The 18,544-nt window shown below is 41.6% G+C and overlaps 1 protein-coding gene across 11 annotated transcripts in view; it reads left to right on the top strand.

The window, feature by feature from the left end:
* Nucleotides 1-18,544, top strand: part of DOCK10 (dedicator of cytokinesis 10) — a 273,034-nt gene that overhangs the window by 101,302 nt on the left and 153,188 nt on the right. For all 11 annotated transcript variants that reach the window (XM_043578002.1, XM_043578000.1, XM_043577997.1 and 8 more), the window contains exon 2: nucleotides 15,032-15,151. In XM_043578002.1, the coding sequence (XP_043433937.1) occupies nucleotides 15,032-15,151 (120 nt within the window). The remainder of the gene's footprint in view (nucleotides 1-15,031; nucleotides 15,152-18,544) is intronic.

Here is an 18,544-nt window from a genome sequence, read left to right as displayed (position 1 = left end):
TTGCTTTCTTCAGGGTAAGGGTTCTCAACCTCGCCACTATTGCCTTCTTGGATCCGAGATTTCTTTCTTGTTCCAGGCTTCCCTGGGCGTTGTGAGATGATGGTTAACGACATCCCTATTCTCTACCCACTGGTTGCAAACACTCCTCAATTGTGACAATCAAAAATGTGTCCAGACATTGTCAGATATCCCCTTGGGCAAGGAGGGTGATTGTCCTGGTTGAGAACCCCTGCTCTAGGGGTAAAAATCTTTTTTGTTCATATAATCGTCTTTACTCTAGAAACAGAGCAGCTTTAAAAAACATTACATAGGTGATGATGTAACGATTATTTATGAATAGTCATTTAATGCATATGGATAATCAAATTAATAGTCACTTAACCCTTGATAGGCCCAAGTCAGGTGCCAAATATGTCTCCAGTAATAGTGGTTCTCTTTATATTTACCATCTATTTGGTAGTCATTTAACATGAATAGCATTTATCAGAGGTCTGGCTCATAGCATTGGCGACGTGTTGTTGTTCCATCGGTTTCTGTCTCTGTGTCTCTGTAGTGCATGTCTCCCGTTGAGAAACACGGGCAAATGAGCCTTTCCACCTTGTTCCCATATCTCTCTACCCAGTGTTTCATAACTGGAATGTGCAGAGTCCTGAACCCAACCTTTGGGTCACCATGGGCCCCCCGAGGGTCCCCAGCTGTGTCTTGTCTACTGGCCCCCCAGTAAACATCATCAGTTTTTTACTTTTAGCCTGTGAAAGAGGATACGTGTTTGAAAAGCTTGTTTGGTTTGGGATTCGTTTAACCTTTAGAACACTCCAAAAACTATACTTTCCCCGTTGCCTTTTGCTCGGTGGAATTCAGAAGTCCCGTGGACGATGCCACTGTGAGGGTGACTTCCTGTGACCGCTAGGAGATGACATACTGGAGAAGAACATGTCTATCTCACGCAGACCACCCATACAGCTTGGCAACAGGACAGTCCCCAGGGTCTTACCATATAATGAAGCTAATCACTCTAGGAATTATCTTAATTGAATTTGAAGGCATTGCTACTAAGCACTATGGGAAAAGCAGCCTGTAAGGACAGAGTTCTCCCACAGCGGTTAGTAGCTGTGCATTCACATTTAATTAAGATCATTCATACAGTGATTAGCTTTCTTCGGTGGGAGGCACTGGGGACTTCCTGCTAGCTACCGCCACCAGCCTTGGTCTTCCTGAGATAGGCTATCTCCTTTTGCAGAGTGTCTCTTCTGTCGACTGGGGTGTTTCTCAATCCATCCTTAAAGTCTCATTCCCAGATGTGGTTTTTATTTTTGGAAAAAAGAATCCAAAGAAGTGAAGCACGTGATTAGATAGGGGGTCATTCTGTCCGACCGTCTCACCTACTCTCCGTAGGACCTTGAGTAGATTACAGAAATTACTCTGAACCTCGGTTTACTCTGCCCCAAGATGTTCGTCACAATACCTGTCTATCGTAAGATTGCTTATTGGATTTCAGTTTGACCATGTGCCTCCTGAACGTGATGTGAACACCGTAAAAAGTGGGGAGTAACCGTGTCACGTCTGTCGTATTAAGAAAACCAAGTAAAGTACTTCCATTCCAAGGGCAAGGGAAGAGGGATTATATACACAGAGGGATTATATACACAGCCTTTTCAGTGACTGTGTATTGAAGCCACTGGACTATATAGGTGACTCCTTCCTCCTGGGAGCCTTGCACAAAGATGAAAGGTGACAGAGTCACTCAGTAGACAAGATGGGCATTCAGGGGTCCCAGATCGCTCTATGCGTTGGTGGACCCTGCCTTAGAAACGTCTTGTGTATTTTTTTTCCCCACCCGTGCACTAATGCACACAAAGCCACATTGGACTTTCCACAGCATGATTATCTAAGCTTTCTAAAAGCTAAACCAGTATCTCTAGACAAGCTTCAGAGACAGTTTTGATAGGTGATAAGGAAGAAGCAATTCAAGTGACAAAAGGCCCAACACGTGAAGACATGGCCTGAGGTTATCTCAGAGAATTAAAAAAAAAAAAAAACAAAAAACTTCCTTTTGAATTTCTTGGATATACTCATATTGTAGTGAAAGGAGAAATAATGACTGCTCTGGATAATTCTGATAGGTTATCTGTTTTTATAATGGTCATGTAGATTTCGAATGCCACAAACCTTTTCCTGCTCTAAGGCAGATTTAGAAATGGTTTCATTTCACAGTAATCTAGAATACTTCACCAGAACACTGTGACTTCCTAAAACGCGTACAACCCAGACTTGGTACTCTCAGGACACAGACCGACAGTTGTGTTTATTTTGTTTTCTTCAGATGCTGTTTGAAGCTGTTTATCTAACTCTGTTGGAATTTTTAATTGTTTTGGAAGTTTCCCTCATTAATCCTGTTTTCACGTGAACTGGCTAAGAGATGGCGTCACCTATTTGAATCCACTTGTCACAGTCAATATACTGTATGAGAGCAACTGCATTATGAGAGAGGTTCAAGGAAAATGAAACCTCTTTGTTAGATTGTCAAGTAGAACTACTTCTGTTGATTTTTCTAGTGTGCATGGTACTTTGTAGATGTTTTTTTAAATTTTTTTTTCAGCATTTATTTATTTTTGGGACAGAGAGAGACACAGCATGAACAGGGGAGGGGCAGAGAGAGAGGGAGACACAGAATCGGAAACAGGCTCCAGGCTCTGAGCCATCAGCCCAGAGCCTGACGCGGGGCTCGAACTCCCGGACCGCGAGATCGTGACCTGGCTGAAGTCGGACGCTTAACCGACTGCGCCACCCAGGCGCCCCTTGTAGATGTTTTTTTAAACTGGCTTTCTATTTTTATTTATTTATTTTTTTAACCAAATCATTCGGTGTGATCTCTGGTACATCGGAAGTCAATAAAAAGATCACTTCCTCCCTAAATCGCATGTCCTAATTTGGAAAGATTAAATACACGATTAAGTTGAATTAGTATATCAATCATCTGCACAGTCAGGAAACAAAAATGAAAAATTCATTTAAATAAATGTGTGTTGTTATTTTTAAGTTATTACTGGTTTGTGGGTCATGAATCGACAGGATTTGAGACAACTTGGAGAACTTTGGATACACATGAAAATCCTTGCTCTCCTCTTTCATAATAGCCTATTAGCACTTCAATAAAAAATTGAAAACTGTTGGGGCACCTGGGTGGCTCAGTCGGTTAAGCGTCTGACTTCAGCTCAGGTCATGATCATGATCTTGTGGTTCATGAGTTCTAGCCCTGCTTTGGGCTCTGTGTTGACAGCTCAGAGCTTGGAGCCTGTTTTGGATTCTGTCTCCCTCTCTCTGCTCCTCCCCTGCTCATGTTTCTCTCTCTCTCTCTCTCTCTCTCTCTCTCTCTCTCTCTCTCTCTCTCAAAAATAAACAAATATTTAAAAAATTGAGCGCTGTAGAAAGATAATCTAATCTGAACATCTTTAACATATCTGTCACATACATCATTTTTATATAATGTATTGTGCTATATATATAGTCTTTTAAGTGCATTTTTAATCTATTTTTCCATGTTTATGTGAACAGCCTTTCTCCCTGGTCATCTGTACCTCCTTCTTACTGCTACTCCTTGTTCCATACAGACATTCACAATTACCTGTTTGAGCTATTTCATAATGAGCCAATTAGCTGAAAGGAAGCACAGGCAAGGGTCCCAGGATTATGCGCGAGGGTAACAAACAATGAAATAGGACTGAATCCGGGTTCAAACAATGGAAAGTAGGGCTAAGAGCTATAAATGGACGGTTGAAGAAAGCAAAAAAAGCTGGAGTCATGGGTGGGGGGATCTGAGTTCAATCCAGGCCATGGAAATGGAGAAGTGTAAATTGAAACTTGATTTAACCCAACAGTCTAGGCAGGGGACTCTGAGTGTGGCTGTAGCAGCAGGGTGTACGTAGCCAGGTAGCTGCAGAGAAGACGCTTCCAAAATGGACTCAGGAAAGGTACCTTCCACTTAAGCAAGAATGAGCTTAGTTTCCTCAAGACTGACTGTCAAGAGAAGGGGAAGAGACAAAGTAGAGAAGAACTGCCAACCTGGCAGAGTCAATTCCATGATGACACCCTTTATTACCTCTGAGCGGGAGGTGGACCGTTTGTCCGGGAGTGAGTAGGGCACAATGGGCAGAAAGTAGCACCGTGATCCCAACAGATCTTTTTATTCCCCAGATGGTGGTTGTGGCCCAAAACTTTTGGCATCTGGAGATTCTCTCAATTAGTGGCAATTTCCGTTGGATCTGTGACACAAATATTAGCTAGCATTCTCTATACGCTGCCTTAATATCCCTTTCATTTCCTATTCTCCATCCTCCTTACCCTCTTATAAATATTTTTCTGTCCTCTTCCCTAAGGTGCCCAGTGACTTCACCTTGTCGCAGCTCACAAAGGGAGCAGGAATCATACTCAAGACTATATCTGTATTTCAGCAGCCTCCCTCCGAGAGAGGGGGGGGCAGAGGGGGAAGCTATTGTGTTTCCTCTTCCTGCAGCACTGTGACTGGTGGCGTAGAGAGAACCATAGGTTTTGACACCGAGCTGGGTTGCAATTCCAGTTCATCAGTCAGCCTGCTGACCCAAGTCCTCAGAATCCAAGTTTCTGCATCTGTACAAAAAAGCAGGGATGATCTCTTCTAGGCTTTATAGGGCTGTTCAGTGAGAGAAAGTGTTAAATACTCTCACGGTCCCGGGTGATAGGGCATATGACCCTAGTGACGCCCATTCAGCACTTCCCTCTAGAACTCTGAATCTTGAGTGGAGAGATGCCAGGATCCCACACGACTGACCTTCAGTTCCAAACATTGAGACTCACCAAGACTGTTCCTAATAGGGGTGGGGAGAGAAGTCCACAGAGGGAAATAAAATGCTAGTACAAAAAAGAAATCAGGGCAGGTGTCGTCTGGGCCAAAAAACAACAAATGCCCACGATTGCATATTCAATCTCAAGTAGCCAAAAGTAAGGAAAGAAATAAAAGAAGGAGCTGACTGTCATTATTGGAGAGATCTATTGAAAATATAAGATGCATGTTGTTGACAAAACCATTTACATTCTTGTATGTGTGTGTGGCATGTATGTGTTTATGTATATATGCACACACACACACACACACACACACACACACACTCCTCGTACTCAAGCCAAAAGTTCATTTGTGTGGCTGTTAACGTTCTAGAATAGTGTCAGAGTTTAAGCCAGTGGAAGCCTTCATGACAGATTTCACGTGAATTAATCTAAAATTCCCAGCAGTTGGCTCTAAGGCATTAATTTCTCTGGTATCAGGCAGACTTGTAATTGGGTTGTGATGTATTTTTAATCATATTTATTATCTTTCAAGTGTTTCTAGAAAACTAAATGAGACATGTAATTAAATTTGATTTAGATCTTTTTGGATCTTTTCTACTTCTTTACAAGCCCCCATGTTAGATGGAGAAGCAAACACTCTTATTTTTTTATTATCATTTTGTTATACAAACTGTGTGAATTTTGATGTGCTGCGAAGAGGTATATCTGGTCAAATTTCCTTAAAAAGAAAATAAGCCTGTAAAGGTCTGGTTTCAGCTTGAAAGTACACCTTAAATCATAGATCCTATAAATCTCATTTGTGTCCTCGGTTTTCCTAATAACATTAAGAGTTAACAAAATGGAATATTCTGATTTTTCGAACTGTAATGTTTCTGTTGAATATGATGACTTACCTTCCTTTATATTTGCAAAGGACTTTATAATTTACCAACTTTAACCTGCTTCGTTTCACTAAAATGGACCGAGACATTTAAAGAGTTACTACTGGTTGATTTCTTCTGAGATCTGTGTCCGTTTTTGTTACCAAGGGAACCATTTCCAAATTCAGCTTAATCTGAGCTTGCCCAGCTGTACAATTCTTAACTTTGATTTAGCTAGTGTTTTTCCATTCTCATGAAACTGTGTACTTCAAGGCAGAGCGAAGGTTAAAGGGTCAGCATAAGATGGCTTATTCCTTACTTAATCACTTCCTTTTTGGTAAGAAAAGCTAGTCTTGTTTTCTGAAGCTCAAACATTTGAGAGGTTGTCCAGTGAAACTCCCTTTGATGAAAGGCTGAATTAAATCTGTCACACGACCACAGGCTGACAGCTGTGGCCATGGATACAGCTGTATGGGTTCTTTCCAATTCTGTCATTTATTTTAAACACAAATAGTGTGGAAGTTGGTTCCATTCCAGTTGTACGAAGGCCAAAGGGTCCTGGATTAGGTTAAGGTCTAAAGAATCCATGTGTCATTTGTATTTTTATTTCCTCTAAGAAATTTAATCAGTTATCTGGATAATGCTTAAATTAGTTAACAGCTGTGTTGCTTCTAATTTGTCTTGGAGATCCTGAGATTGGAATTCTTTCTAGGGTTTCTTTAAAAACCCTGTGGATCCTCAATGTCAGTTATTTGTTTGTCTGTATGCCAAGATGTGAAGAGGATGTTTAAATAATTGGCATCTCATGCCTACTATATTGGTCCTGAAGTAAATATCAATTTTTATTTGTTTGTTTTCCTGGATCATTAGCCAAAATGAATGGTTCTGTAAGGTGAAGAAGACACTCAGCTATCAATTAATTCTGGCATGAATATTCAAACTAGAATAAATGTTCAGATATCTGGCAAGGACAAGGCTGATTGGGGAAGATTAAGAAAGTCCCAACTAGCATCACGGAGGGCAAGTGTGTCATAGAAAGATTATAAAGGTTCTCCAAGGTAGGGGGAAAATCTTTTTTTCATAATAATGTTTCCTGGAAAGATCAGATTTTTCTGAAAAGGAGAACCACGGGAAACTAGTTCAGATCAACAAACTAGAGTGACCTCAACGGTGAGTAGCGAGTCTTGGCTCCCTAATTACACTTGAAATTTAGAACACAAATCTGTGACCTCCCAAAATGAAGGATCCTAAATCCCATTAACCACTTTCCCTGATTAGGTCTTAGCGATCTTGTTTACTTCCAGTAGTGATAAACTTGACCTGCATGAATGTAGGTGAGACCTACAGAAAGACATCCTATATCTCCAACTTGATTGTCTCTAGGTATGAGTTTAATACTAAACTAATCTCAAATTTAATCTTTTTTTTTTTTAATTCAGAAGTATAAATACATAAAAATGTTTTCTAGGCTGTTTCTCAAGGTAGAATTTGAGGCAGAATTTCATAGTCACTTTCATTTGCTGACGTACTTGATTAGGTAGATTTCCTTCCTTTTTTCTTTGCAGGGTACCGCAGCCTGACTTGATTCAGGCAATTCACAGTGTAGATGCTGCCCTTTTTAAAAAAGATGTCAGTGTTTTCCTTATGTTATTAGTTCTTTTGCTTCCACAGAATAGCTAGCTATTAAGTTTTTTTTTTTTTAAGGAAATTTAGATAATAAATACAGAAGCATGTACCATAGTTTCTGGGTACATGAGGAATTTAGTGTAATGGATTTAATTGATTGGTTGGATTGACTTGGTTTTGGTATATGCTTTTGGGTAAAACATGTAGGGTAATTTCAGTGCTTTTCAAAGACAGATCTATATTTGTCTGGCATTCGGTCGTTCGCTTAATACCCTCTCATACTTCATGTCCTCGATCCTTATAATAACACTGCTGTAAACAGGAAGTTGCCCTTTGACTCCTTTAAATCAGCCTCACTCAGTCTCAACGTAAGTACCTTGTCCCAGTTACACAGCTGGGAGAAAAAAGCCTGTGGCCCTCCAACTACAGATTCTGACTTCTCATCATTTGCCATAACGACCAATGCACAGAGGTGTTTAAGGAACTTAGCAGATGTCTGTGGTTCCCTCCAGAGCTCAAAATACTTTTCATTAATACATTGCTAATTGTTCTCCTTTTTTGCTGACGGTAGATTCTAGGACCACATACATAATCTGTAATTATTTTCCCCAGTCCTCTTTCCCCAGTGTTTTATATGTCTTTTTTTTTTTAGTTACTTGAGGCTGTTACTGGTTGAACCTCCATGCAAAGTTCCTGCTACGATTTTTGAGGTTTTCTCTCTGGTATGTCTTCAAAGGGTAAACAGTTTTAAAATCAAACAATTCCCCAGTGTTTCCATGAAGGCATGGTAGCTTTGAAAGACCAAGTTCATTTTTTCACCATGATGAAAGCAGTACACGTTCACTGTAGAAAATTTGGAAAATGTGAGAAATCAAAATAGCAAATACCTAAATCTCATAACCCATCCCAATATAATAACTGATCATATATAGATCTGTATCTCTAATCTGCTTTCTTTAAATTTTTTAGATCTTATGCAGATTAAAATGAAGTTTAAATTTAATTCCTCTCTACTCCTGAAACCAATACTGCTCTGTATGTTAACTACCTAGAATTGAAACAAAAATTAAAAAGAAAAAAAGAGGGGCGCCTGGGTGGCGCAGTCGGTTAAGCGTCGGACTTCAGCCAGGTCACGATCTCGCGGTCCGTGAGTTTGAGCCCCGCGTCAGGCTCTGGGCTGATGGCTCAGAGTCTGGAGCCTGTTTCCAATTCTGTGTCTCCCTCTCTCTCTGCCCCTCCCCTGTTCATGCTCTGTCTCTCTCTGTCCCAAAAATAAATAAATGTTGAAAAAAAATTTTTTAAAAAAAGAAAAAAAGAAACAGGCAGAATTCCATGAAAAATAAAATGAATGAGGGAAACAAAATTTAAGATTGTATCTTCAAAGCACTTAGAATAGACCATTTAAGCACTTTTGAAAAAAAATAATAAAATAAACAATAATTAATACATTTAAACTCTGGTGTGCAATATTTATTCTCATTTTTATTTAACAATAATACATAAGCGATTTTGCTTGTTATTACAAACTTCCAAAAACTCAGTTGAAATGAGCATGTATTGTTTCCTAGAATGGGGATGTGCCATAATTTCATTATAACTCCTTATCCTCAATGATTTACTGTTTCCCATTTTTATTTATTTTTTTAAATGTTTATTTATTTTTTTTCGATATATGAAATTTATTGTCAAATTGGTTTCCATACAACACCCAGTGCTCATCCCAAAAGGTGCCCTCTTCAATACCCATCACCCATTTTTAGCTGGCCTTGTCCTTCAGGCCTTACTATCCCTTAGAGGTCTAAATATTTTGGATTCAAACTTTCGTATTGTAATATGCATGCGTCTTGAACAGTCGTCTCTCCTTTTGCAGCAAATCTCGCCATCTTGGACATCTTGATCACGGACCCCACCTTCCTATTCCCCACCCCCCCCCCACCCCTGGCAAAAGCCAATCATATGCAAAACACTGTTACTATCCTTACTGAAGAATTGAAGAGTTACAAGGAGGAAACCGAGGCAGATATTGCACAATCATTCATTAGTGTGTTTTAACCCACATCCTATTTCCAGTGTCCTTCCCTAAGCCCATTAGAGCAGTAAGCCTCTCTCCACTGCACACAAGTCTGAAAAATATCAATCGTTGTTTCTGAGCAGCAGCTCCAGTGTCTTCACTTTGGGGATATAGCCTCCATCATCCTGCCTTCCTTTCTTATCCCTCCTGGATTAAGGTGAATATATTTTCTATGCTGTTACGAAGATAATATTGTAAAGACACCGTTTTATAAATCTTGGCTTATATGTGGAGTTATTTCTTAAAAACATTGTCTCAAGAACAGAAATTCCTGGGTGAAAAGATATAAACTTATTTACTCAACAGATATTTACTGAATGCCTCCTATTTGCTCTCTGTACACATTCAATTTACAAGGCAAGTGCTTTAAATTCATGACTAGTGAAAATGTAAACTCACAGACTTTATCTACTTCACACTTATGTAATTAGTACTGTGGGTGTGGTGCTATTCTAAAAGCATAACTATATTACCTCATTTAATCCTACAGTGTAGTTCCTACTAAGATATCCATTTTGCAGTTTATAAACTAAGGTACAGAGATTCTTTTTTTTTAAATCCAAGTTAGTTAACATATAGTGTAATAATGAGTCATGACTCACATATAACTCCCAGTGTTTATCCCAAGTGCCCTCCCTAATGGCCACCACCCATTTAGCCCATTGCCCCACCCAACATCCCTCCAGTAGCCCTCAGTTTGCTCTGTACTTAAGAGTCTCTTATGGTTTGCCTCCCTTTGTTTTTATCTTATTTTTCCTTCCCTTCCCCTGTGTTCATTTGTTTTGTTTCTTAAATTCCACATATGAGTGAAATCGTATGATATTTGTTTCTCTGACTGACTCATTTCACTTAGTATAGTTCTACCCACATTGTTGCAAATGCAAGATTTTGTTCTTTTTGATCGCCTAGTCGTACTCCACTGTGTGTGTGTGTGTGTGTGTGTGTGTGTGTGTGTGTACCATATTTTCTTTATCCATTCATCAGTTGATGGACATCTGGACTCTTTCCATAATTTGGCTATTGTCGACAGTGCTGCTATAAACTTTGGGGTGCATGTGCCCCTTCGAATCAGCATTTTTGTATCCTTTGGATAAATACCTAGTAGTGCAATTACTGGGTCACAGGGGAGTTCTATTTTTAGTTTTTTGAGGTACCTCCATACTGTTCCTCCAGAGTGGCTGCACCAGTTTGCATTCCCACCAGCAGTGCACAGGGTTCCCCTTTCTCCACATCCTCACCAACATCCGTTGTCTCCTGGGTTGTTAATTTTAGCCATTCTGACAGGTGTGAGGTGGTAACTCATCCTGGTTTTGATTTATATTTCCCTCATGATGAGTGATGTTGAGCATCTGTTCAAATGTCTGTTAGCCATCTGGTTGTCTTCTTTGGAAAAGTGTCTATTCGTGTCTTTTGCCCATTTCTTCACTGGATTATTTGGTTTTGGGGTGTTGAGTTTGGTAAGCTCTTTATAGATTTTGGAGACTAACCCTTTATCTGATATGTCATATGAAAATATCTTCTCCCATACTGCCAGTTGCCTTGTAGTTTTACGGATTGTTTCCTTCACTGCACAGCACAGAAATTGTAATTAACATGCCCGACATTGCATACCCATAAGCAGAATTCCAGACAGAACCCCAGGAATTCTGGTTCCAGAGTGCATGTTACCCTCTCTGCTCATCTCAGCATAGAACACCTGTAATCACACTCTACCTTTTGCTTTGGACTCTGTAAAACAAGGCTGGCTAGTCTAGGTTGTTTCTTAGTTGTACTTCTGGAGAAAAACCTAGGTTGGTAACTTAGTCATTTAACTTTTCATTGTTGCATGCTTCAAATGCTTAGGTCTTCGGTGTCATTTTTCGCCCATGTAATTTTGAATTATAATTACAAAATTAATTCAGATCCTTGCAACAGTGTACTGTGCTCTTGAAATTTGCATCTTTGGGGCGCCTGGATGGCGCAGTCGGTTAAGCGTCCGACTTCAGCCAGGTCACGATCTCGCGGTCCGTGAGTTCGAGCCCCGCGTCGGGCTCTGGGCTGATGGCTCAGAGCCTGGAGCCTGTTTCCGATTCTGTGTCTCCCTCTCTGTCTGCCCCTCCCCCGTTCATGCTCTGTCTCTCTCTGTCCCAAAAATAAATAAAAAACGTTGAAAAAAAAATCTTTAAAAAAAAAAAAAAAAAAAAAAGAAATTTGCATCTTTAACTAAGGCACGGCCAGTCTGCTTTCCAAGCAAATTAAACGGCTCTTGACAGCCTTGGCTATTACTAAGATGGCAGGTTTACCAACTCCAAGGCTTAGACACCGTGTTGGCATTCCGTGAGAACTGGTGGAATAAGAAGAGGAAAAGAGAGCATTTGTGTTTGCGACAGGAGCCCGTTCTTCTGCAGTGAAGTTGAATTGGAGGCGAGCTGTGGATTTGGGGAAGTAGATCAAACAAATCTCTCAATACGTAGGAGAAGAACAGGGCCCATTACCACTGTGGCATAACACCAGCCCTGTTGCATAATAACAGATACTGATGGGTGCCTTTTCCCATGCCTGGAGCGATTGTAGAACAGCTAATGAAATTCATTAGTCATTTGAGAGAGAGTAAGAGTAAAAAGCACTATAAAAATCCAATCCCATTCAGGGCAATCTTGGCACATGCCTTAGCCCAGTTGGTGCATTTCCAAAAGAAGGAGGCACATTAAATTCAGGAGGGACAACCCAACTGTTCTAAAGCTATGAATCAATGCTACTCAGTTCTCATTTGCACTCAACGTCTCTGCAAGGAGCAGTAGTGAGAAATTAACTGATTCCACCATCCTCAAATACATCTGTCTCTTTGACCATAACACTGAACAGACAGCTGTCTTGCTCCAGAGAAAACTGTGGTCCCATGACCCGGATCCTGACCATCGCAGATGCGTAAAGCATTCATGCCAAGCGTCAGCAAATCCCAAGCCCTGGGTGCTGCGGAATATATCATTGTTATTTTCATTTCTAGACCTCATATCCACAAAATTAAGAAACACTGGATGTCTCGAATGCTGCCCATTGACAGACACATTCCCTGGAAAGACAGAGCTTTCCTAATATATCCCCTGGAAGTAACAAAGGGAATGCATTATTTGAAGCAGCTCTGTTGGGTTTTGCAGCCCCCAAATAACCTCAAAATAACTTCAGTGCAACATTTCAACAGGAAAGGCTTGATAAATCTCATGCATTGATTGGCTGACATACCATAGCCTGAAATGCATTAATAAAAATATACCTGCCAACAGATGTTTGCAGGCTACGCCTTTTATTGGGTACCTCTAGGGAAGTTTGGGATTTCGTCTTTCTATGGTTTTATTAATACCCTGTGACTTGTGAGCTCTGATTTTCCCATTGTACTCATTTAGGTGGGGCTAATTCTAGGTGGAGTGTGGGCCCCTAGGGAGACATCTTCTTTGATGGTCTTCTTGTCTCCAGCTTGCTTATTAATGCTCAAGTTTGCAACTAAGGGAGATAACATTGAAAGGATGGTGAGAACAGGATTGTAAAAGCCTCCGAAAACATCTTATGCCATTTGCTTTTAAACCCATAAATTGCAACGCGCACAAAGCCACACTCTCACAGTCTTGTTCATGTCTATGTGAGGAACGGGAGCAGAGAGAAAGTATTAGTAGCCACATCACAGGCTGTTGGTATATGAGCAATGAAAGGCGTCAGCACGCTTAGGCTGGAGATCCAGTGACAGAAGGGGACATAACCAACCAAATCGGTGGTTCACTTGCCACACATTTCATGCATAAACACAATATGAAAAGAAGGAGAAAAAAAAAGAGGTTCCCAAATCAGCCATGTGTCTCAGACTTGAAGGCCTGAGGGAGCAGTTGGTGATGCAACGTGTGACATTACAGGGTAAGAGGTAATAGGTGAGGAACACTGAGGTCTCTAGCTGAACTGGAGTGAATTGCGGCTACTTGAAGACGTTCGAAGCCAACTAAAAATAAACTAAAATAAGGCCAGATCTAACATCTGGAGCCAGCATGTGCCTCTTGAGCTATCCATTTGTGATTCTTGGGCTTAACCTTGGCCTGGGAAACTAGGGAGATGGAACTTAAAATAAGTCTACGTAGAATAATCATGTCAAAAGGCAGAAATTCTAGAAGGAGCTTTTTGGGGTTCTTTGGGTTTTTTTTTTAATTACCCAAATCACACCACAACGTCTCTGGGTCTTCTGCTTCAAAACAGTGAACATTTCACACAGGTCTTTCACTAAAGAGGTTGTGTCAGACGACTAACCATCTTTTCTCCAAATGTTACAGGGAGTCCTGTGTTTTTATTTGCTAAATCTGGTGATCTTACTTGAAGACCCTTCCAGAGAGAATATTCACCTTGCATCATCCTCAGTTTACTTAAGCATCTGTAAAATGGGTTTCTTTCATTTTGTTTTAATGCAGGAAGTACACGGAAATCCCTGTTGGTGGCCCACTGGGTCACATCTTGTTTTGGTTTTGTTTCCATTTGAAAAAACACTGCTATTTTGAGGAGCCAATTAGCAATGACTAAAATGTTGGTGGAAGTTTCTAGGGCCTTACCAGCGGAGATCTTCCAAAGAAGGCCTTAGAAATCAAAGCTAAATCTTTGTGCTTTGCAGACTGGGAAGGGGTAAGGTTGGCAGGAAACCGTCGATGTCATTGACATGATAGAGGGAAAAAACTGTTTTCCATTTATGACATTCCCTTTAGTATCTAGATTTCACGGTGACCCCTCCAGCTTCCAAGAGCCCCCTAAATAATCCCAAAGGTCATCCTTTTTCATTTAAGTTGCATAAATATTTCATTGAAGAGCTAGGGAACTCAAGACTGTGTCTTTGGTTTTCTGCTTTATCATGTTTTATTCTTTATTTGGGGACCTATTTTTCTCACGGTTTTGGAGTAAACACGTCAACCCTGTAACAAAATAGCCACGCCTTCCCCCACTGGTCACTTGGTGGAATAGGCAGCTTCTTTGAAGGAGGTGTCTTTCCTCCCGGGTTCAGCATTTTAATGTAGTGCAATTATCTGGCTGTTTTTTCAGACTCTTCTCCGCTTCCACCACACTGCGCCCTTAATGCTTGTGTTGCTCAGTTCTGTTAGAGAATCACCCAGCTTCTCTCTGTTGTGGCAAAGAGGCTCCGAGCCAAGCAATTAATCCTGACACAGGATCCAGGCCTCAGTAACAACGAAGACAGCCCATGATACTTTGCTTGCTAATAGGGAGCCAACATTTTAAAATAGAGCCAGGTAAACCTCACAAGGAAGGATCTAATTCAGCAAAACAGATGATGATCATAATACTGTAGCAAGTAGGCGGAGGACCTTTCTTCAAATAGACCAAGAGAAAATTTACATAATTCAGTGGATGTGTTTGGCTGACTCCAGTGAGCTTTGGGGGCTCCGTGCGAACAGCTTGAGTTACTGAGCAAGGCGTCAAGTATTGAAGGGTCTTCTCATATTATTTCAGATCTGGAAATGGTAGTCATGTGGCTTTGCCCTAAATGCTTGGGGTCCCTGTGACTCCATTGGAAGGACTGCATGATGTCAAAACCTTGGTAATACTAAGAACTGAAATCCAACCGGGCACTGAGAACAAGCAAGATTATGTGTGTCCGTGGTTAATACCCTATTTTCCTTTTCCACAGCAGGAAAAGCCCAGACTTCTCGAGCCTTTGGATTATGAAACCGTCATTGAAGAACTTGAAAAGACCTATCGGAATGATCCCCTTCGAGATCTCCTGTTCTTCCCCAGTGACGACTTTTCAGTAAGCGTTATCTTTTCAAGCCATCTAAGTTCGGGGGCGGGGGGTGCCCACAGGATGATCGAAGACCATCCCAAGCTGGGTCACTGTCCTCCCTTATAGATTCAAGGTGCAGAGCACTTTTTCCTGTGGCTATCCTACGTCACAGTCACTGCAGTGGGAAGCCACATCGATGAGAGAGGTGGTACCACGGTGGCCTTTTGAGACAGGAGATGCACAGAATGCTGTCTGATTCCAGGTGGTACCAGTATCCCTGACAATGTCTGGGTTTCTAGCTGCTACCTTACCTGGCCTCAGAGAGCACTTCCTCCTTCCCCCCTTTCTGACCGAAAGCTTCCGAGCAACTGAAACCAACCAACGGCAGAGGCAGGAATCTTCTCGGCACAAAACTTGCAGTTCTTAAAAATCACCCTTCATCTTGGCTGTCCTTTTGTAAGGAAATGTTGAGGCTTGTGTGCAGAGAAAGGTAGGCAAGCACATGTTCATGGAAAGATTTAGGATCTGAGGACAGTGCCCACTGGCACATGGAATGCTCCTGAAGGTGGGAGAGAGAATGAATAAAAAGGCAGTCCACCTAGGAATCAGACACAAGCACAATAAAATGATGGCTGATGAGCACCCGTGTGTCTTTGGCACTCTATCTGTGGTCCCCTTAAACATTTTTAAATTGTTAGTAAATATCGGTGTAAGCAGAGATCTCAGCGGGCAGATGGTAACCTTCTTCCTAGAAGAAGCGTAGCCGGAGACATCACAAATGAACATGTTGAAGCCGATGAAAAGGCAGCTTCAGGGTCACCTTGTGAAGTAGCCACTGTCCTTGGAAACTTGTGTTGAGTGGCTTGGGTCTCATGCTCACCCTGCCTCAGCCAGCCTCACACTTCTGTCCCCTCTCTTAACTTTGGGGCAGATCTGGCTTCTGGTTTCTAAAGGTCAATTATTTCCACCTTCCTCCATGGATTCGTAAGAAAGGAAGTTAACAATTTTCTGTTCCAAGTACAAAGAGTGATGGAAGAAAGGAGACAGATTGGTAGATAGGAAACAAGAAACTCTTTTGATTTGCTTTTTCCAGTTTTTAAAGGGCTCCTGATTTACTGTTTGACATACTTTAAGAGAGCCTTATCTCGGGCAGAGAAATGTCACTTCCGTGGTTGGACCAGGCCACCGCGGCTTGAACTGCAATCACCAAGCTGAGCCATGTTGTGTTTTTTGTTTTTTGTTTTTTTTTAATTTCACACCCTCACTGTCTTTCATACTGAAGGTAAACTTTTATGAACAGACTCTTTCTGTCAACATGAAAATCCTTGAAACTTGGAGACCTTTGCATTCTAGCTCTGGCATTCAGAAAGATGGCAAAAGCCACCTCACATGTCCCCAGCTCAAGGAGGGAGTAGAGGATGGGTTGTGACATTTGCACTGAATTTGAATTCATTTCTTGGCATCTTTCCACTCTTGTTTAAGTTAAAGATCGGCTGATTACTACTCTAGGACCTTTGCCATCCTTAATGGTGTAAACCAAGCACATGATAGCTTACATACTTCTTTATTTTTCCAGAGCTTTCTGTGGCCACCCCCATTGCCTTCAAAACAAAGGGCAAACACCTTAACATTTCCCAAGGGCCTTTCCAAAATCTGGTCCTTGCTCATCTAAAGTTCGTACTCTTCCTCCCCCACCCAATCCCTAATGCTGTCATCACGGGCACCTTCATAGTAAGATACCAGCACAATCCTAAACATAACATTCTCTCACCCCTCAGACCATTTCCTTCCTTTATTCATTCACCAAATATGTAATATGTAATAATAGTATATAATACTGACTGTTAAGCATTAATGCCAGAATGGCGAAGCAGCAGCGATTGGACAGAAATTGCCTGGTTTTAGTGGGGATTACCTTTCAGTCAGATGAATCAGGCAGAAATGAGTAAACAGTTTAACTAACAAGATAATTGGGATTGAAGACCAGGTCTATGAAGAAAATGAGACAGGGCCATGTCATAGAAAAAACGGTGACATTTGAACTGAGTACTGAATCCCCAAGGAAGACCAACCCCACTAAAACCGGAGGAGGAAAGGAGCATCTCAGGCTGAAGGAAGCTGCTAGAAAGGCCCTGGACAGCTGTGGACAGAGTGGTCAGAGACCAGGTCAGACCAGGACGAGATAAGGCATTTGCGTCTTGTTCCAAATGCAAGTGGCAAGTGGCAGGTCATGGGTCTGTTTCAAGAAGGAGAAAAACTGGGGCTTCTGGGTGGCTCAGTCGGTTATGCATCCGACTTCCGCTCAGGTCATGATCTCGCGGTTTGTGGGTTCGAGCCCCGCGTGGGGCTCTGTGCTGACAGCTCAGAGCCTGGGGTCTGCTTCAGATTTTCTGCCTCCTTCTCTCTCTGCTCCTTCCCTATTCTCTGTCTCTCTCTCTCTCTCTCTCTCTCTCTCAAAGATAAACATTAAAAAATAAATTAATCTTTAAAAATAAATAAATAAAAAGAAGGAGAAAAACTGACTTGATGTATATTATTGGAAGCTCACCCAGCCTCTGTGTGGACAACAAATAACAGGGTGAAGAGGAAGCTGGGGGACCAGCTGGGAGAGAATAGCTCTTAATTAGCAGGTGCTCAAAAGATATTGGATGCCACCTCGTCTGTAGGATCAGGAAATGTCATATCATACAGTTAAATCGTCATTTGTATCCAGCACCTGACAAAAGGAGTTTTGAATATTATTACCCTGTAAAACTGTCAGTTTTTTAATTTCTTTAATGTTTATTTATTTTTGAGAGAGAGAGAGTGGAGGAGGGGCAGAGAGAGAGGGAGGCATAGAATCCGAAGGAGGCTCCAGGCTCTGAGCTGTCAGCACAGGGTCCGATGCGGGGCTCGAACTCACAAACCGCGAGATCATGACCTGAGCCGAAGTCGGGCGCTCAACCGCCTGAGCCACCCAGGCGCCCCTCAATTGTCAGTTTTTGAACAAAATTCAGATTGATTGTCTTCCCTCTTTTCTCCTCTACAGAGTCGGGGTTGACAAGCCATGGCTCATGGGTGGCCTGCCGCCTGTTTTTGTCTGGCCCACCACGAGCAAAGAATGATTTTTATGTTGTTGTTTTATCCTGCCTTTTTTTCCTACACAGAACTGGCTAAATCATTGAAGGGAAAAAAGAAGAATATTTTGTAACCCATGAAAATGCTATGAAATTCAGGTTGGGGTGCCTGTAAGTGAAGTTGTATTTGAACAGCACGGTGATGCGCCTTCTGTTACCCACTGTCAGTGGCTGCGTTTGTGACACTCGGCAGGATTGCAGCAGAGGTAGAGGGCCCTGAAAGATGTATTATCTGGCCCTTTACAGAAAAAGTTGCGGCGGCCCTGCCATAACACGCAGAACTGTGTGCATTTGGGAGGTTTCT

Source organism: Prionailurus bengalensis, chromosome C1 (assembly GCF_016509475.1).
Source record: "Prionailurus bengalensis isolate Pbe53 chromosome C1, Fcat_Pben_1.1_paternal_pri, whole genome shotgun sequence".
In the NCBI taxonomy this organism is placed as follows: domain Eukaryota; kingdom Metazoa; phylum Chordata; class Mammalia; order Carnivora; family Felidae; genus Prionailurus; species Prionailurus bengalensis.
Note: the sequence above shows the minus strand (reverse complement) of the source record. Positions and strands in the feature narration are given on the sequence as shown.